The sequence below is a fragment of the Zeus faber genome (genome assembly GCF_960531495.2).
Source record: "Zeus faber genome assembly, chromosome: 10".
In the NCBI taxonomy this organism is placed as follows: domain Eukaryota; kingdom Metazoa; phylum Chordata; class Actinopteri; order Zeiformes; family Zeidae; genus Zeus; species Zeus faber.
Genome location: NC_137199.1, coordinates 19,640,241 through 19,658,570, shown reverse-complemented (window position 1 = coordinate 19,658,570; position 18,330 = coordinate 19,640,241). Strand labels below are relative to the sequence as shown.

Genomic DNA, 18,330 nt, shown 5'->3' with positions numbered 1-18,330 from the left:
TATGAGTATCTGTCGGGGCAAATAAGATAAAAGTCTCCTGCACCGGATGATAGCCAACGCGCCGCCGTGCGTGTTCCTCAGTGCTTTTTCCTGCTTCTGTCACTCTTGTTCCTCTATCAGCTTCTCCCAGCCAGCGTGGTGTCACGGCTTCAGCCGCGTACATCCTGAAACAATCCACCGCGTCCTCGTTGTTGCTGTGTCTTTCTTAAAAAAAAAATTTCTCGCTGGGGTCCAGCTGCAAGCTCCCCAAAAAAAAGGGGCTTTCGTCGGTGTCCGCCGAGATCAAGGCGCGCGGCCAAGTTTGAGCAACACTGGGGCTAAACGTCAAGTATTAAGCTGTCATTGATCGCTTGAACTTCGATTCAAACGGAGGACATGAAGTCAGTTAATGCGGTGCTTCCCAAACCCCTGCGGGGAGGGGTTTCAAAATAAAAGAAGAAGCATCGATTCATACAGCTGTTTGCGCACAACCATTAATGTTCACACGGGGTATATAAATGCAATCGAGGAAGGAGCCTTTGCTGCTTTGTCCGCGCGCCACGTCGCTTAACCGGCGTTAAAACGATTTTAGCTCGTTTGGCTCCGGCGCCCACTCATCTAGAAGAAAAACAACAACAGGTCGGATTGGACGCGCCGCTTTACGCCGCGAACCCCCCTCGGAGACAAAAGGGACAAAAGCTACGTCTCAGTTAATCGGAACTGAACTATTGGGCTCCAGAAAAAGAGTTCACATCCAGCACGCAAGTACGGGCTAATTTAATTTCAAGAGGACAGGATTTATCTAATAATGACTCCCCCAACCCCAACACCGCAGGGTGACCCATAACAGCAAACGAAGCCATTGGAACGCTGACAGCCTGCGAGGACACAAGATGTGATTCTAAATAAATCGATTAACTCGAGCTTTAGGGGCCGAGAGAGTGCACGGGGACGGGTCCAAACACCGTGTAATTCTCCTGGACAACACTTTGGTTTCCAATTTCGTAAAAATGGCCGTAGCCCACATCCTTACGTTTCCCATGGGAAAAGTCAAAATACATTTCATTGCCGGGATTGATAACAGACGATCCTCAGACCGGGGGCCAACAATCCAACAAGTGCGAGTCAGGCTTCACCTATCGCATGTGGTTATTTATTAGGATTGGCTGATAACTGTGGAAATCACGCGGGGGGAGAATAAACATATAGAGTGCACTCTTTATGGCCTCTCTTGCGTATTCAATTTGAACTAATACATGCGTCTTCGTCTCCCCACCGACTAAACCCACCTCTGCAACCAGCCTTTCCCCACTGTGCTCGTCTGTTGGATCAGTTCAGGGAACCCATTTGAGTTTTGCTGGAAAGGCTTTGACTTAATGTCCTCAGAGAAAACATAGCATTTACAGATTATTTATTATTGCAGGGCTATCTGAGTAATTGATTATGGCATAAATCTCAGTAGTACAATGTCCAAGATGACTCCATCCCGCTTAATAAGTGACATACCTCACTTGTTTTAGACCTAGATCTTGGCCACTCTCCCATCGCCAAAGCTGATTGAATCGTAGAACGTCCCCACGCAGTTTATTTTTTATCATTCGCTAAAATACTGGCTCTGTGTACAAGGAGCGGATTAGGACCTACTGTAACATAGATGCCGTTGCTGATAATAAAAGTAAGTCTTTTGAAGCATATAGGGACTACAATATCGTCAAGTCTCTGGAAAGTGGGTGAGCTCACGCATCGGTTAACCCCAGAAACTTAGATGTTGGGGTTTTAACGAGTTTCTAAATGAAGAACTATCTTCTGGAGCTTCTCCGGGCTCCTCAAGATGGAACTCATTTTGATTGTATGAAGATTACAGCCAAATTTGCGATGCATTGTGAAACTCGCCGTCTAAGTTAAAGCCACATTTTAATATAGACAAAGGCCTCGTTCAAAGAACATCATTTGTTCTTGTCAGTACTCGTTCCAGTGGAGCCCGATATGAAAGAGCGGTTGTAACCTTTTAAATCAATACCACTGGCTGCAAAAAAAAGCCCCCCAAAAAAAAAAAACACACACACAAAAGAAAGATAAAACGCTTTGAGACAGAAAATGAAACATTTTAATCCATCAATCAAATCCATTTACAAAAGTATATCCCATTTTATATACAATATGTACAGTGACATATAAACATAACTATCATTTAAAAAAAAGGATTCATTCATACGGTAACTAAACAATACCATAGTAACAAAACATATCACTCTGATATTCTGCAGGGATGCTGTAGTGCAAATGTGCGCAAATACATAGTGCTGTTGTCTGGTGAATACCTCAGAACTCCAATTCTTACGGAATGATCTCCCTTTGAACTTTTTCACTCGCACGTTTACTTCATCTTCCATGTGCCGTGTCATTTTTCAGCATCTCAGGCGCTTTAAAAACCCTTAAAGCATCTTACATGATAAAAAAAAAAAAAAAAAAATTATAAAAAAAAAAAGGCAAAGCGTAAAAATCCGAAGGCGAAAATATATTTCTCTTAACAGACGAATCGGCCTTTTCTTTTTTTTTCTTTTTCTTTTGGAGATACAAGGTAATCATTCAACAGCACTTAAGGTACGTAAATATAAAGTATCTGTCAGCGCAGTGTCCTTCTTGATATAAAGAGAAATGTCTATGTGTTAAAAACAGATCCGTGACTATAAATAACAAAAGGATGTATGGCTCGTCAGTCTGTGCTTCTTGAGCCAATAATCCCCCCGCCCCCTTTCCTTAAAATGCAGAATTGGGAAATTGAACAAAATAATAATCACTGACCAGCTTCGTCAAATTCTCTCGACAGTATTTTTACTTGAGAGGTCCTCAAAGGACCTTGAGTGTCCGTTGGACGCCTTATCTTAACAACGGTCCGATCAATTTATCCCTTTGAGTGCCCGTATCGACTGAGAGGGCGAGAAGAACAAGAACAAGAACAAGGTGTGACTGAGTCTTTACGTCAGAAAGTTTTTTTTTTTTTTTTGTTTTTTTAACTCTGTGGAGCAGGTTTTTTTTTTTTTTGTTTTTTTTCCCCACTGGTCGCAGTTTTCGGTTTTAGCCAGCAGATGGCGCATCGCCGAGCCAGACGCTCCCCAGGAAGGTGGTGTGGTTGGTCATGCTGATGAGGGTGTCCTCGTACACCATGCGTATGGAGATCCTCTGGCCGGCGTGCAGCAGGCTCACCCCAGCCGTGTAGCAGGTGTTGAACTTGCGCTGGCCCGTCTCGATGCTGCAGGTGCAGCGCAGGAACGGAGTGGAGTCCACCATGACCTCGTAGCTGGCAATGTCGGTGAAGTTGAGGTAGTACACCTGGAGGGGAGGGGAAGCGGGGGTTGTAAAAAAAAAAAAACAAACAAAAAAAACAAAAAAAAAACAACAACAACCCGAGAAACAGAGCGGGGCGGTCGGTACATGCTCGTGTGACACTTTAAGAATTTATTTCCAAAGTTGAAAGCATTTCAAGTATGTGTCAGCGGGATGGAAACATGAGTTTTATGAAATGACACTTTCAGACCCAGGTGGGGGTAAAGGAGAGGCATTTCAGCGTGCATTCTAGTACGCAGGGGCACGACAAACAGTTTTTACTTCTGAAACCAGCTGAACAACGCAGCGATCGAAAGACCGCCGTAAGGTAGTAAGAGTTAGGTCAAGGACCGTACTCACTTCTACCTGACTATATATGAAGTAGACCCCGTCCTGCAGCACCTCCAGCTCTCCAGAGCGGGAGTGCATCTTAAAGACGCGGTGGTGGATGTAGCCCATCTTCCAGTTCCTGAGGACGCCCTCAGACAGATCTGCGCAGCGCAACAGACGACAGGTTCAGAAACCCATTAAAAAAAAAAAAAAAAAAGACCCGATTTCGAGAACAAAGACTCATGGAAAACATCTTATTCGAGCGATTTCGTTGCATCGAATGTAAAAAAAAAAATATATATATATATATATTTTAATTTAATTGACATCTTACCTTCCCTTACTTGAATGGTCGTTTCCTGTCCTTGCAAATGAACCACTGCTGGCTAAAAGAAAACCACTGTTAAAAAATATCAATTCTGTGCTGAATTTCTCATTGAAAGCACCGGATTAGATTTGCACCATGTACCAGAGAAATACTTCTACGCATCCCTTTTAGGAAGACACACTTAAGCTTCATTTTGACAATACCTGGAATTCTCTCGCTTTGGTCTTATCGGCGGCTCCTACAACGAGAAAGAGACAAATGTTCAAACGCTGCGACTCCTCGGTTCTTACACAGAATCAGCGTTAAACGTCGGCAGCAGCGTCTGAGAACAGAGGGGACGCCAGACAAAACAGATCATGACATAATGCGAGAACGGATCGGCCCCGAAACGCACCGTGTTTGATATACTTCACATAAAAGCACTTTGTGATGAGGTCATTTATTTGACAACTTAATCCGGGAGTGTGGAAAGAGTCAGACGAGTGCGTCAAGTCTTTATTGGGTTTTTTTTTTGTTTGTTTTTTTTATGTTTAAAAGGGAACTCTCGAGATGCGATCGAATCTCGGCAAATGGATGTTCTCATCATATGAGACTATGCGCGTCTAGTTTTCACAAAAACGTATACCCGCTGGACCTTGGAGGCCTGGAGGCCCCTGAGGGCCGGGGGGTCCCGGCGGTCCTGCTGGCCCCACAGCGTTGCTCCCTGGAATGCCGGGGATCCCGGGAATCCCTGGTGGCCCCTGCGGGCCCGGTGGACCCGGGGGACCAGGGGGGCCTTGAGCGCCTGGAGACCTCTTCCTCCCTGGGGGGGGGGGTGGAAAAAGCGGGATGGTTGGCAGGGGACAAACCACGGCCGGTTCTCTGACAGGTTCCGACACTCAATTCTGATAGAAGGGAGACGGGGGAAAGGGGGGGATTCTGTGACGCCTTCATTAGTTTCCACCAAAGACAGAATGAGGAAAACATCATTAGCTTGGAGCTAATGACAATGATGAGCTAATGGTAATCCAGGCAGTAGATTGCCATATTGCATGACCACAAAAGAGGCAGCGGTTTGAGGCCCTAATCAATGGGGGTGGGGGAGAAAAAGGAAAGTGAGGCTGCATTTCATATTACCTTTTTTCTTCTCTTTCCTTCTTTCCTTTCCAGTTGATTCTGAAGGAAGCACAAACAGTGTAATTAAACTCGAACGGGTCTCCTGAACAATTATCATCTCAGATAACATCTAGGGTATCCCACTCGTTGCGTGTAGGTGCACTAAAGCGGCTAAAATAACAGATTCAGATGTGCTGCAATGAGCAATTGAGTGGAGGTATGTCAGTCTGCGGTATCTTGGAGTGTAGTAATTTGTAAGTGTGGTTTCACCTCCTCTGTATGAACAAGTGCCTTAAGCATTCACAGGCAGTGGAACTGGAGAAGATCATTAGAGAGATACTTTATCCTGCCAAAATCCTTTTCTTTGAATTAGGCCCAGATGGGGAATGCAGATGAAAGTGTGTGTGTGCATGTGCGTGCGCACACACGTCGGTGTGTGTGTGTGTGTGTGTGTGTTTGTGTCTCTCGGCTTTACGGCCGTGTGCCTTGTGTGTGTGTGTGTGTGTGTGTGTGTCTGAGAGCGCATGCCTGTTGGAGGGGGCATCTATATCAGAAGAACAAAATGCGACGGGTGGAGCTCTAGTGAATGCTTTTCAAAAAGCTGTCTCGCTGCTCTCGTGTTTACCATGTCATTACAACTACAAAGGCCATTTAACCTTAAAACCTCACAGTTTGAGTCCCCCTCAAACATATGGCCGGCGTTTCTCCTCTGGCTAAATGACTGGATGCATCCGCATGGATTTCTCTTAACGAGCAGCCCTATCTGGAATCTGGTGCCCGTTAGGAGTGCCGAGAAAGTGCGCGCGCACAGACACACACAGACACACACACACACACACACACACACACACACACACACACACACACACACACACACACACACACACACACACACACACACACACACACACACACACACACACACACATCTAAGGCTGAGATTACAAAAGCCTTTGTCTGTGTGCTGAGAGCAGAAAAGAGACCTGGAAATGATTAGTGTTTAGAGGCTCGGGACTTTACTGATTTATGTAGAAAGTCTCAAAGGTGAGTTTTTTCTTCTAATTTAAACACAATCACTAAACTTCCCCCCAAGTATTCAGTGTCACGCCACAGACGCTGGAATGCCTTGTGATCATGCTGCACTTGTTGCACTCAGACACTGGGACTTCAAAAGGCTCTTTGCTTCTTTTTTCTCTTGAGTATTTTATTTTTTATTTTTTTTATTTGCATAGCTCACATTCTAAACAAAATCTACAAAAGCAAATTCAGGGCACATGGCTTTCAGTTTGAGCTATTGATTGTGATGCGTCAAATCAATGAAATTAATGACGACCATCAAAGTCTCGACCGCGATAACCCTTTTTTTTTTTTTTTTTTTTTTTAAACAACCAACTGGTTCTTCCCTAAAAGGTCTCCCCCTGCGCCGCAAAATTATTACCTCATGTCTTTATTTCCTGACGGTTTAAGCCCGAGTGATGACAGCGCGAGGCCAAAGTTCCAAAGTCTATATCTGCTCAGTTAAGACTGATAGAAAAGATATGGGGGGGTGGGGGGCTTTATATTATTTTGAGACATGGAAATCAACACAGGGCCACGCTGTCTGTTTCAAATTGGTGAAACCCCCTCAAATTCTGTTTTCCTTGTTTGCTGTCCAAGTAATAATCAGTCCCATTCTGTTTAATCCTTTGCTCTATAAACTACACAGCATTATGTGGTAGAGTTGCTTTGTTAAGTAAGCACTGAGCAGTAAAACATCAATCCCCCCCCCCCCCAGAGGAGAAAAAAAAAAAAAAAAAAAAAAAAAAAAAAAGTGAGAAACCATTAACAAATTGTTTTCAAAATTGAAGAGGCTTAAAGCCCACCATGCGATGATGAATTATTGTTAATATGCACAACTGCGTAAACGGACTACCGTCAACTGGTGCTTCAAATAACAACAACAACAGAATCATAGCGATACGAATGCACAAAAGGGCGATCGAGGCACAAGTCTTTAGTCCTGGAAAATCCTGCAGTTTGCTAAATATGGACACGAATATAAATGACAGCCTGTTAAAGCCGATAAATTATATATCACTTATAGATTTATTGCTCATTCAGGTTGCTCTTTTATAAACGTCCACGCTATAGAGAAATGGGAGGAGTGCTTGGGTCTCAACACATACTTCAATACCAATATTAGAGTCTGACCATTAAATGCAGTGGTTAAACATTTAGGAGGTTAAAATAATAATAATATTATACCTGCTTGCTTGCTCGCGCTCCTTTTTGACCGCTGAGTGATGCCCCTACTGTCTTCTGTGGCGTGGTAGTCACTGTGTCTATAGAGTAACTTCTCCTGTTGAAGGACAGACAGACAGACAGACAGACAGACAGACAGACAGACAGACAGACAGACAGACAGACAGACACACACACACACACAGGATTAAAAAGACGCATTCGAAACAAGAAAGGGGATTTCTGACATGAATAACAGCTTAGTTAATAAATCACTGGGCACGCAAACTTGAGGAAATGTTGATGAAAACCCTTTTTGCGAGAGACCCGCGTTGCAAATGTTCTTTCTATTCTCGGGGGATAATGTTTACACAGAGATAACTCGGGCCATTTGAAAAGCTGTTAGACGTTACCAGCCACCATACTCACTTCGTGGCCAGCCCATTGTCTGTCTCATTGGTGCTGTAACCCATCCGGTAACCCAAGTCACTTTTGTCTACGCTTCTGGCTCTTGAGACGTGCTCACCTGGACGACTGCTCTAAAATTCACCTTTTTATACAAAAGGAGGACATAGATTGCGGTTGATCTGAGAGTAATACCTATTCATACGGCACCTGGTTCCAGCCCTATTGAGAAGTGGCATTGAATGAGGTAAAAAAGAAAAAGAAATGGACCCAAAGAAAGGATCTGATGTAGCGGGTCTGAGCTCATTCTTAAAGGCAGGAAAGCCTATGCTACGTGCTGGGATGTTCCCATGGGTGAGTGAGCGGAGGGACAAACCGCATGCCTGTGTTCTTATGTGACTGGCTACGGCCGACCTACATTCAAACTCTATGGGACTTCCTGACCCGTCTGTGATGGCCCAACACTTTGTCAAACCCGGCCAGCTGCGACGCTGCAAAATGTTTTGCTGCATATGATCCAGGGTTTCGCAAATCGCCGCATGTTCTTTTGTTCAAAGTCACATTGTGTTAGGAGAGCCTTTACGTGATCCCATCTTTGGAGGAGTCCCAGAAGTAGGCAGACAAGGAAAACTCCGCACTGGTAAAACAACAAGACCACCCAGACCAAAGGCTTCTTTTTTCGTTGAGCCATGCGATTTAAGAGATCACTCCTGTCCGGGTCACACTCTGGATTGTCAGCATGTATAATGGGGAGCCGTACAGATATTAATGCTGTCAGCGTTTGAGGACAAATGGGCGTAGAACTTTCGTAGCACTGGACATCTGCTTGGAGTTTGTATCACTGACGTCTCTCAGGCCTTGACATTTGGGACACCTTACAGTGAATGCAATTATGTTAGATAGTAATACGCAACGTCAATCTTTTGCAAGGCATTAGGAATGGACTGATACTAACACAGTATCTGGTTATGCTACCAACGCCAGGCTAAAATAGGGCAGTGTTACCACAGAATATCCTGCATACAAGACTATATTTGACACTGTCTATCTATGATCGTGTCCGTCAAACATCAGGCTGTGCCTACCCCAAACAAATCAAAGTCATAAGAGAGTGAATGTAAAGGGTCTAATCGTTTTTTTGGTATTGGCTGCTACTTTAAAGCTGCTTTCACACATGCACTTTAAACCTGAAATTATCCGGACATTACCCGGAGGAGCTGAATGTGTGAACGCAAATGTCCGAGTCGTTTGACCCGGACATTACCCAGCCAGTACCCTAGCAAAAAGTCTGGGTGATGTCCGATTGAGCAGGCGAACAGATCGGGTAATTGTCCGGATCATTCGCAGCGAGCGATTGGGCGTGTCAGGCGTGAATGAGGTCTATCGTGCGCCAGTTATTTACCCTTCGCGTAGATTTTGGTGCACGGAGCCTAGCTGCTATGTACTCCTTTCTGCTTTCTTTATTATTCCTTTCCAAAAAAAAGCCCAACTACTGCTAAGTCTGTAGCCTCGTCCGCCATCCTGGTTGTGTTGTAAAGCTCTGCAGCGTCATTCCATCACGTCCCGCCTTCTGCGCGCTTACCCAGGCTCCGCCCCTCATCTATACCATGCATGTGTGAAAGCAGCTTAAGTTTAGGATTCGGAATCGGCGTCCAGTGAAAAGGGGATATCGGTCCAGCCATGAACATTCTGAACAACGTGACCTGAACATTCCGGTTTGCTGAAAAGCGCATGAACCTGTGCGGTCACTGAAGGTCTAAAGCAGTGAAGTTCAAAGAGGCAACTCCGTCAGTGACGCTGAAAGAAAACAAAGCGATGAATTTGGTTCAGCTCTTTGTGTGGTTCCAGGCAGAAAGCAAGATCATGGGAAAATGGGACAGGAAATGTTATGTTTCGGGTCTTCCATATACCTGACTCAGATATGAAACCCCAAGGCGTGGGATAAGCCGAATCATGTCAAACCACCCCCTCTAGCTGTGTCGGGCAAGCTGAAAGTAGTTAGGAGTCCACAACCCTGTCCAGCCGCCAAACATGTCTGACCTTATAAGCACGGGAATTCCTGCCTGATGGAGATCTGTGTGTTGGAATGGTTTGTCGACACACAGGCCTCCAGATGTTCCCGCGAGCAGCGACGCTCGCTGTTCATTTGGTGCGCAGGTGTCTCCACATCTTCACGCCAGCTGTTGGCATATGGGGGGCTTTTGCCCCTCAAAGCATTCCGAGTGTATGTTCAGGCATATGGCATTACACTTTCGTCTGCTCTGACAGCCAAACACGGTTCCAACGGCCAACTTTGGGACCGAGATGAAGCTTCATCAAAACGACAAAAATAAACAAACTTGTCTGCAAGGCTACTACCAAAGTGGTATTCTTGATAATGTCATGCAAAATAAGTTTGCCATTGTACGATTACCTCGGGGAAAGCTTTGTGTGTCCTAGGCCGCTTTATTTCATGTCATTACAACATTTACAGCCTTCAAAGGCATGCAGGGTTACAGTAAATCAGGATGACAATGTGTTGGTATGTATGCCAAGTGCCAACTATTGACTAAACCATTCTTTTTCTCAACACGAGGGAAAAACCTATTAATTAGAAGGCCTTTAAATCTTCAAAGTGCTGGGGGTGGGGGGTGACGAGCTCCCCTGTTGCTCTCTGAGGATATGACTACATTTCAGTACGTCAGGGATGTGCAATTTGTAAGCGCAAGATTCCCTCCTTGTAACGGTTACTTGAAAATATTGCGGCTGTTCTTCTTGGCATATTTCTGCTCTCTACTTATACCCCAGGGAGTCCCTTCTGCTTAAAATGTCAAATTGTTGGCATAAATCGATATATATAGCACAATAGCATCCTTTAAGTTTTTTTTCCATTCTGGACGTCCTTAGCCTTGCTGCCAGCTTTCCTCACATGCAATTGCGCCGCCATTGCCAACACCACTTAAACCCTGCAGTGGCCTGGTGCTGCAGTCAGGGAGTCACCCCGCCTTACGCCCCTTGTAAGGTGGGATCGGCACCGGCCCCGCTGTGGAGCTGCTAATAACAGGGCCAAGTAAAGGTATAGAGGGATTTAACTTGAGTCTTGATCCAGAGAATGAAATCGCTCATTATCTGGTATCTAGCGTTTGATCAGAAGGGTGAAGAGGAGAAAAGGTGAGGAAGGTAACTGGAGGGCCTTGGGGAAGGTTCATGACTTGACCGTCTTTGCTTTAATGACATTACCAGCTCCAAGTGCATGTACTCGACGGAGAACTGAAGGGATTTTGTAACACTCCCAGCTGACAGAATGAACCTTTCTGCGAATTGTTGTTCTACGGTTAATTTGCTTAAGAGGGGTGTCCGCACTTTAATCGGTCGATCTGCGAGGCTCTCCTTTCTAAACTGTGGGTAAGCCAACTTGACGGTCTCCATGGTTCACCATAATTTCCACGTTGGTGTGTTGATCCACTTCATCTGTCAGCGGCCAATCATATTCCCTCCTCCCGCAGTGTCGATGGCAAAACGATTGCCAACCATCTGAACACAGTTAATAGTTTCACATTGTCTAATTTTGTATGGTCAGTGTGACTCTTGGCTTACTCCTTAACTGGACCGCTCCACTATCAAGTAATGTCCTCAGTGCCTGCCAAGATAATTCACACTTGCATGGATCATGTTTGTTCTCCCTAAGTGCTCGAGTTTCATCCCTCCAGCCTAAGCTCCCATAACAACTTTATCCTTAATCAATCCTTTTATCAGTGTGGAAATAGTCCCATATCTGTGCACCTTCTTGCGTTTAATATAGATGTCGATGGGGGCGACCATGGCTCCCCAGTGAACGCATGCCGCCGCTCAGGACTTTTGTGTCCCATCAAACTGGTGTTTTTAATAGCTGTTAACTAAACTCCAGATGTTTCAGCATCTGTTCTTTGTGAGACTTTGAAGGCATACATCAGAGGGCAGATTATTTCATATATACTGGTTATGAGAGAGAAAACAAATATCAAGACCGAGGGAAAGACCTGATCGGAGCCAGCACAGCTTCTCAGCGAGCTGCTCACCGAGGTTCTTGTGAAAAGTGGAGTGTGACTAAGGGTGACACTTGCTCTTGTGTTGCGATGCCAGGCTTCACACTCACCCTGAGCTATTAATTATACACACACCTGGAAGCTGGCTGGTACAAACAGCCTTTTTTTTTTTTTTTATATTGTTGGGAAGCGGGCAGCTCAAATGGACAGCTGGGGTTTACTGCAATGCTAAAGGGCACATTATGTGGCGATTGGAGGTAATTTGTTATTCCTTTCGTTTTTTCTCAGATTGTAAATCACCTGATGAGCTCTTCCCTCATACAGTACAGCCAGAAGAAACTGAGTTGGATTTAAATTCTTACATTTAGTAGCTAGTTTCACCAAGTCGTAACCTAACCGTTTCATTTTAATACCTAGTGCAGTGCACATTGGCTTTGTTAGGATAAATATCTGGTTCTGGACAGTTTTAAATGGCGGTTTAAACAGCAACAACACTGTTCTGGACCACGCTTACCGCAAAGGTCTGGCATCTCTCCGTTTGGCAGATTAAACAGCTGTTTTGTTTTGGTCTACATTGTTTCACTTTGCAGCAGTAAAAAAAACTTAGTAAAAGATGCAACTTTTGCAAAACCTAAACGAAGCTTTTCAATACATTCATTTAATAAAAAAAATAATAATTAAAAAAGGGACGCAAGAAAGCCAAGCCCTGGTGCAGTGGGTCTAGATTATGGTTCGGGACTCCCAGTGTGTAATTTCATCTAGTTTAGACCTTTGTTTTATTTTTTATTAACAATTTATTATTTGACATCCGATTAATACGTGAATTCCCAAAGTTACGGCCTTAAGTAAGCAGAAGCTACCGTGGATGCAGAAATGTCAACGGCATGGCAAGATGTTAATATGAAAGGGGGATCCATTTAGCCAAAAGTGAATTATAAAATAAATAAACAAAAGGGGGGCTAGAAATGGAGCTAGAACTGTGCTATTATAACTTTTAAGTATAGAAAAAAATGCTTCACGTGGGCATTACAGTTTATCTCCACATCTCCATCTCCGAAAGGATACCAACAGCTCTCAAGTTACACTATCAGGTATTTATTTATTCGTATTGAACTTCATTGTGCCAAGTGTCTTCAATATCTCAGGGGCTTTTTTTTTTTTTCCTGGCTGAAAAAGGCCTGAGCTTTCATGGGGAAATCCACTCTTTAAAATGTCAATTTTTAAAACACAAGAAAAACGTAGCTACTAGTGACGGTGAAATTTGATATTCTGTTGTGCAAGCCTTTTACCACGAGTGAGACTCCTTCCACGGATGTGCTGGACCTGAGCTGACCCCGGCTGTGACACCGCAGATATGCCGTGCATCTACCCCGGCTCGCGATATATTCCACATGATTTGGCCTCGCCCGACCTCGCATAGCTTCTGGGCAATATTTGATTCCGCATCTGGGGTGGTTATGATGCCAACGGCACCTTCTGCCATTACAAAAACGGTGAAACCACGCACACGCACACACACACACCCTGTCTGAAATATCAAACTAAGCAGCCCGGCGCTCATCTTATTTGGAGAAGGACAAGAAATATCAGACACAAAGTAAGACGATCGACTGCCAAGTGCATTTATATGTAGAAGCTTGAGTTGCATCCTGAGAGACCTTGCATTTTTTTTTTTTTTTTTTTTTTTTTTATATGGATCCAGTTAGTCCTACTTGTTTATTCCAACACAGAATTATGACATTAATATCAAATGGCAGTGATATGTATACCGTGATGTGAAAGCAGAGCCTATGCGTGGAGCGGCTCTGGTATGTCTGGTATGGGGTGTAGGCTATATCTCTGTTGGCTGTCGTCTAACCTGCAGGTTCCCCCCCCTCCCACCCCTCTTTTTTGTTTTTCAATGCGAACTTTTCATATTCAATTACTCTTGATTGTATACCTGCATATCACATTGGATCTCATTGATGCCTGTCAGGGAGCTTTGATGTCGACTTGTGTGAAAAATCCAATAAACAACGTTAAGGTCCATAAAAAACATCTTCAAAGGGAGATCTGAAAAGCTAACAAGTGCGGCTGCTCCGTCCAAATGCCACATGCTCCTGTTTCTCCAACTATGTAAACTGTGGGATGTGTAATCAGAGTTGTTTAATGCAGACATCTGGCTAGGACAGCATCATAGCCTTGTTAAATATTTACAGCTGGGCCACAGTCTTTCACCTCATGAAGCATCAACATCTGGGTTGAATACCGGGGCCCATCTCGCTCGGGCTTAACCGGAGAAAGCGCTATCTAAAATAAGCCGAGCACAGGTCCAAGTGAAGAGGCTTTGTTGGTCACTTACGGTGCCTGGACCCCGATACCGAATCCGCCTTTTGGGAACGGACGATCGAACTTAACCCTGCCCCTTTTAACAAATGTTTTGGTTGAAAAAAAAAACAAAAACTAAAAAAAGGTTCTCACAGCAGCTTGAACTACTCAGGGTGACCATCGGGGGGGTGGAGGGGGGGGACGAAAGGTTGCGCAAGGTTAACAAGACGAGGTCCAGCCAAGACCCCCCATGATGACTCCACTCCACAAACATTACGCGACAGTACACCCTACCTATGAGCTAATTGAACAGGGAGCACAGCTGAGCGCTCCGCCCGGTCCCCTCTGTATTGATGACATTTAGGGGGTGGGTGGGGGCAGTTACCAGAGCAGCAGATATAACAGAACGAAAACTCGATCAGCCTGCTCCCAAAAGTGAAAACACATGCGAGATGATGCTGGCCGGACTCCAAGCGCCAACTGCCCATCTAAGTCCTGATGAATTCACATCGGCCCTGGGGGTTTGCACCTGCTGGTGATCTCGTTCATTTGCCGTCCACCTGCTCCAGCACATTCACGGACCGCTTTTTTAGGCAGATACGTGGGGTTTCCGTGCGTCCCCGACTGTCAAACCGGGCACACATGTTAAGGCAACTGCACATCTAACAATTCTGCAACAACAGCCCTGTAGATGCACCGCAGTCATGCACCGCTTTGGGACCGTGTTTTTCCTTCATTCATTTGTTCATTTATTTATTTTGCGTCTTTGGCCACACGTTTGCCTGCAAAGTTTTACCTCCTCCGCCGTGCAGCACTGGGAATTTCATAGCGAATGGAACGTGCGACGTAAAGAGCGTATTTGTGTTTCACTTTGTCTCCTTATTTTGGTACGTCCCGGGTTGCGGTCACCTGTGTCGGCGCCGACCAGGTAACAGATCCGAAGCCTATAATAACGGTTGAACAACAACACACTTGCAGAGAAATACTAACTCTTGAAACATAGATGACCACATGCAATGAATGCATCTATGCATATTTACATATATACCCACAGCCAATACCAATTTCATTTACACTGTGCAGACAATTACATTTTCTTACTATCGTTTTTTTTCTTTTTTAAGAAATTAGCTATTTATGCCAACTGTCTATGGAACAATGCATCTTAACCGTACCTGGAGAGATTCCTTGCCGATGGGAACTAGAACTGTCCCAAATATTACAATCACCGCCCAATCGCGACTGTTTGCGCGCATAGCGACCACCTTCCACAATCGTGAGTTTCCGTCCAAATTCGCGCGGAATTTTGACGCAACGTCAGCAGTGTCGCAATTAATACAATGCGAATTAGGTGAGTTTCCATCGGTTGGTTTGAGGGGAAATTAACTCAATTGTCCAAACGTTCAACGCCAATAGAAGAGAGGCTCGTCTGCAGCAGCTCGACGTGAGTCATTAAGAGTTTTCATTTAAATAAAAGGAAAGAAAAAAAAAAAAAAAAAAAAAAAAAAAGGAGGTAAAACTTGCCGATCGGAATTATTCGTATGACAATCAAGCCATGATCGTGACTGGTCTGATGAAAATGTTCTCGGGGCGAACGTGTTCGGGGACGAGCTACTGTAAGACAAAAAGAAGAGCAACGAAAACAAAACAACCCTCAACACAGCGACGGCAGAACGTGACATCCGACGCGGAAGAGCGCGGGCGGCGGAGGCGAGCGACGGGAGCCGCCGTGTTTACCTCCAGAGCGGCGCCGCGGCCGCCGGCGGCGGCGGCGGCGGCGGTGGTGTCCCCTCGCAGGTGTCCGGGCGGGAACGCCGGCTCGCCCGCATGGGTTCCGCCCCGCGCCAGCACCGAGTCCCTCTTCTGGTGGACTATTTCCCGCTTGACTTCTGACCGCAGGTCCAGGTAGCAGACCAGCGTGACGACGTGCAGGGACAGCGACAGCAGGAATAATCCCAGGAAGACGACGCCGCCGCCGCTGCCGCCGCCGCCGCCGCCGCTGCTGCTCCTGCTTTTGCACTTCTTGCCGCATGTGCACGGGGGCGACCTGGGCATCACTTCGTTCGGGAAATCACCCCCGGGGGAACCGTCGCACGCCATTGTCGGATCAGAGGGCGAGATGGAGCGTTTTATCGCGGCATAATCAGGTCGTCGGTCTCGAGTGGGCCACAGCTCTTCATTAAGCCAGAACCGTGCGCCAGCATGGGAGCTGATAGGTGCCGCGGGTCGGTGCAAACTCCTCCGTGTATCTGTAGTAACAGCGGGGCTACGCCCACCTCGACTCTGATTGGCTCCGGGCGACCACGGCCGAGGACTACCTGGCTGCAGCCCGTGGAACGGGGCGGGGTTGTAAGGCGGAGGTTTGATCCCGTCCACCGCAGTTGATTGGTTGAACTGTCAAATATGGGCGGGGTCTGACGTTGGCTGTGATTGGGCGCCGGCTGTGAGCTTAACCATCTCTAACCTTATACCTACACTTAACCATCTCTAACCTTATACCTAAACTTAACCATCTATAACCTTATACCTACACTTAACCATCTCTAACCTTATACCTACACTTAACCATCTCTAACATTATACCTAAACTTAACCATCTATAACCTTATACCTACACTTAACCATCTATACCATTATACCTACACTTAACCATCTATAACCTTATACCTAAACTTAACCATCTCTAACCTTATACCTAAACTTAACCATCTCTAACCTTATACCTAAACTTAACCATCTCTAACCTTATACCTAAACTTAACCATCTCTAACCTTATACCTAAACTTAACCATCTCTAACATTATACCTACACTTAACCATCTCTAACATTATACCTACACTTAACCATCTCTAACCTTATACCTACACTTAACCATCTATAACCTTATACCTAAACGTAACCATCTCTAACCTTATACCTACACTTAACAATCTATAACCTTATACCTACACTTAACCATCTATAACCTTATACCTACACTTAACCATCTATAACCTTATACCTAAACTTAACCATCTCTAACCTTATACCTGCACTTAACCATCTCTAACCGTATACCTACACTTAACCATCTCTAACCTTATACCTAAACTTAACCATCTCTAACCTTATACCTAAACTTAACCATCTCTAACCTTATACCTACACTTAACAATCTATAACCTTATACCTACACTTAACAATCTATAACCTTATACCTACACTTAACCATCTCTAACCTTATACCTACACTTAACCATCTCTAACCTTTTACCTACACTTAACCATCTATAACCTTATACCTACACTTAACCATCTATAACCTTTTACCTACACTTAACCATCTCTAACCTTTTACCTACACTTAACCATCTCCAACCTTTTACCTACACTTAACCATCTATAACCTTATACCTACACTTAACCATCTCTAACCTTATACCTACACTTAACCATCTATAACCTTATACCTACACTTAACCATCTCCAACCTTATACCTACACTTAACCATCTATAACCTTATACCTGCACTTAACCATCTATAACCTTATACCTACACTTAACCATCTCTAACATTATACCTACACTTAAACATCTCTAACCTTATACCTACACTTAACCATCTCTAACATTATACCTACACTTAACCATCTCTAACCTTATACCTACACTTAACCATCTATAACCTTATACCTACACTTAACCATCTCTAACATTATACCTACACTTAACCATCTCTAACATTATATCTACACTTAACCATCTATAACCTTATACCTACACTTAACCATCTCTAACATTATACCTACACTTAACCATCTCTAACCTTATACCTACACTTAACCATCTATAACCTTATACCTACACTTAACCATCTATAACCTTATACCTACACTTAACCATCTATAACATTATACCTACACTTAACCATCTATAACCTTATACCTACATTTAACCATCTATACCCTTATACCTACACTTAAACATCTCTAACCTTATACCTACACTTAACCATCTCTAACCTTATACCTACACTTAACCATCTATACCCTTATACCTACACTTAACCATCTCTAACCTTATACCTAAACTTAACCATCTATAACATTATACATCAACTTAACCATCTCTAACATTATACCTACACTTAACCATCTCTAACATTAAACCTACACTTAACAATCTATAACCTTATACCTAAACTTAACCATCTATAACCTTATACCTACACTTAACCATCTCTAACCTTATACCTACACTTAACCATCTATAACCTTATACCTAAACTTAACCATCTCTAACATTATACCTACACTTAACAATCTATAACCTTATACCTACACTTAACCATCT

General features: G+C 44.3%; 1 protein-coding gene across 3 annotated transcripts; it reads right to left on the bottom strand.

The window, feature by feature from the left end:
• Positions 1–2,069: 2,069 nt before the first annotated feature.
• On the bottom strand, positions 2,070–16,222 carry eda (ectodysplasin A). Of its 3 annotated transcripts, none has more exons than XM_080007857.1 (8): positions 15,733–16,222; positions 7,304–7,397; positions 5,081–5,119; positions 4,590–4,766; positions 4,168–4,202; positions 3,971–4,022; positions 3,667–3,797; positions 2,070–3,312 (listed from the first exon to the last, which is right to left on the bottom strand). In XM_080007857.1, exons 1-8 carry the CDS (start codon positions 16,093–16,095, stop codon positions 3,058–3,060), a joined length of 1,146 nt encoding a protein of 381 aa, XP_079863983.1. In that variant the 5' UTR covers positions 16,096–16,222; the 3' UTR covers positions 2,070–3,057. The 3 variants fall into 3 exon arrangements, with proteins under 3 accessions (XP_079863983.1, XP_079863984.1, XP_079863985.1); XM_080007858.1 differs by having other exon boundaries at positions 3,673–3,797; XM_080007859.1 differs by having other exon boundaries at positions 4,599–4,766.
• Positions 16,223–18,330: the final 2,108 nt, after the last annotated feature.